At 39.2% G+C, this 1,675-nt stretch overlaps 1 protein-coding gene across 1 annotated transcript in view; it reads right to left on the reverse strand.

Annotated features, from left to right (window-relative positions):
* Positions 1-1,675, reverse strand: part of IL5RA (interleukin 5 receptor, alpha) — a 32,515-nt gene that overhangs the window by 22,707 nt on the left and 8,133 nt on the right. Inside the window, exon 6 of the mRNA XM_008583388.1 lies at positions 1,146-1,291. Within this exon, the coding sequence (XP_008581610.1) occupies positions 1,146-1,291 (146 nt within the window). The remainder of the gene's footprint in view (positions 1-1,145; positions 1,292-1,675) is intronic.

A 1,675-nucleotide genomic window follows, 5' to 3' on the forward strand; every position in this document is an offset into this window, starting at 1 on the left:
GGTGAGTGTGTCCTCTAGACCTGGCCCCTCGACAGCAGAAATAGGGTCTTATTTATCTTTATGTCTCCCTCCAAGAAGCTAACTGATAACTATTTCTTGAATTGAACTGAATTGAACTGAATTTGCTTTGTATACTGTCAGTAAGACATGAGTTTTGAACCTGACTTCCCTGTATATTTTTTTGAGCTTTGCAACTGGGCAAGTTACTTCTTCTCTTTGGCCTCACTCTCCTGTAGAACGGGAATAGCAATTCCATAATGGAATCACCGTGAGGATGTCATGAACCAGCATAGCAGAGCTTGATGCATAATTGATGCTCAATAAATGTTGGCTCTTTTCTCGGTTCCTTTCCTCTTGAAATTTTTGTCCATTAGTGCTAACGAGTTTTTTTTNGACTTCCTCTTTTCATCTTGCAAAACTGAAACTCTGTACCCATTAAACAGTAGCTCTGCATTCTCCCCTCCCCCCAGTTTCTGGCAACTGCTGTTCTACTTTCTGTTTCTATGCATTTGACTACCTAACCTCATAAAAGTAGAATCATTCAGTGTTTGTCTTTTTGAGACTCACTAATTTCGCTTAGTGTAATGTCCTCAAGGTTTTTCCATGTTGTAGCATGTGTCAGAATTTCCTTCCTTTTAATGGCAAAATAATACTCGGTCGTATGTATATACTACATTTTGTTTATCCATTCATGTATTGATGGCCAGCTGGATTGCTTCCAGCTTTTGGCTATTGTAAATAATGCTAAGACATGGCGAACAAACTTCTCTTCAAGTCTCTGCTTTCCATTATTTTGTATATATAACCAGAAGTGGAATGTTGGATCATGTGGTAATTCTATTTTTAATTTTTTGAGAAATTTCCAGACTGTTTTCTATATCAGTTGCAACATTTCACACTTTTACCAACACTGGTATTAACAAATTTTTTTTTGATCCTTCGTATTATTTTCAACAAAAAGTATGTCCTTTCAAAGCAAAAGGCCAGTCAGGTTTGGTTTATTTCTGTAATACCTTGGCAGATGTAAGTTAACTTTAACCTTGTTAGAATCAAGCTATAACCAGAGCAGTCACTTAAGCATTAATTTTTTAATGTTTCTAAAAAGGATGTCTATCATTTAACATTGGAATGATCTGAAGAATTACCTGAAAATAACCTGTCCTCGTGTTGTATATTTTCACTTCATAATCAAAGCAATGGATTGGAAAGGCAGAAACTGGTTTCTCCCACTGGACAGAGAGGTGAGTTCCTTCAATCTCTGCTGTGACATCCATTGGAGGATTTACTCGATCTAGGTTACAGAAAGAGAGATGAGTGATATTTCTTTAGAATCTGTGATCAGCACTGATGACTCCAATCCACCCACACTGCTCAAGGCATGTCTAAGATATGTTCCTCGCAAGTATTTTCCATCAGGCTTAATCACCCGATCTCCAAGCCTCCCTTAAGACTCCTGTATTGTGCTGCTGAGGAACAGACCCCTCTTGTAAACTACAAGGATTACTACTCCAAATGGAATTGAATGGTTGAATCTCTTTCCCTGTCTTCTCATTGCAAGACTCACCCACCACCCCTTTCTACTTCCCAGGTTGGACCAAGTCCAGGATAAATCTCACCCTGGAGAGAATACCGCCCTTGGAGCGCCCACCAAGCTCTGCTCCTGCTTACCAGTGGG

The sequence above is a fragment of the Galeopterus variegatus genome, unplaced genomic scaffold (assembly GCF_000696425.1).
Source record: "Galeopterus variegatus unplaced genomic scaffold, G_variegatus-3.0.2 Scaffold2899, whole genome shotgun sequence".
Classification (NCBI taxonomy): Eukaryota; Metazoa; Chordata; class Mammalia; order Dermoptera; family Cynocephalidae; genus Galeopterus; species Galeopterus variegatus.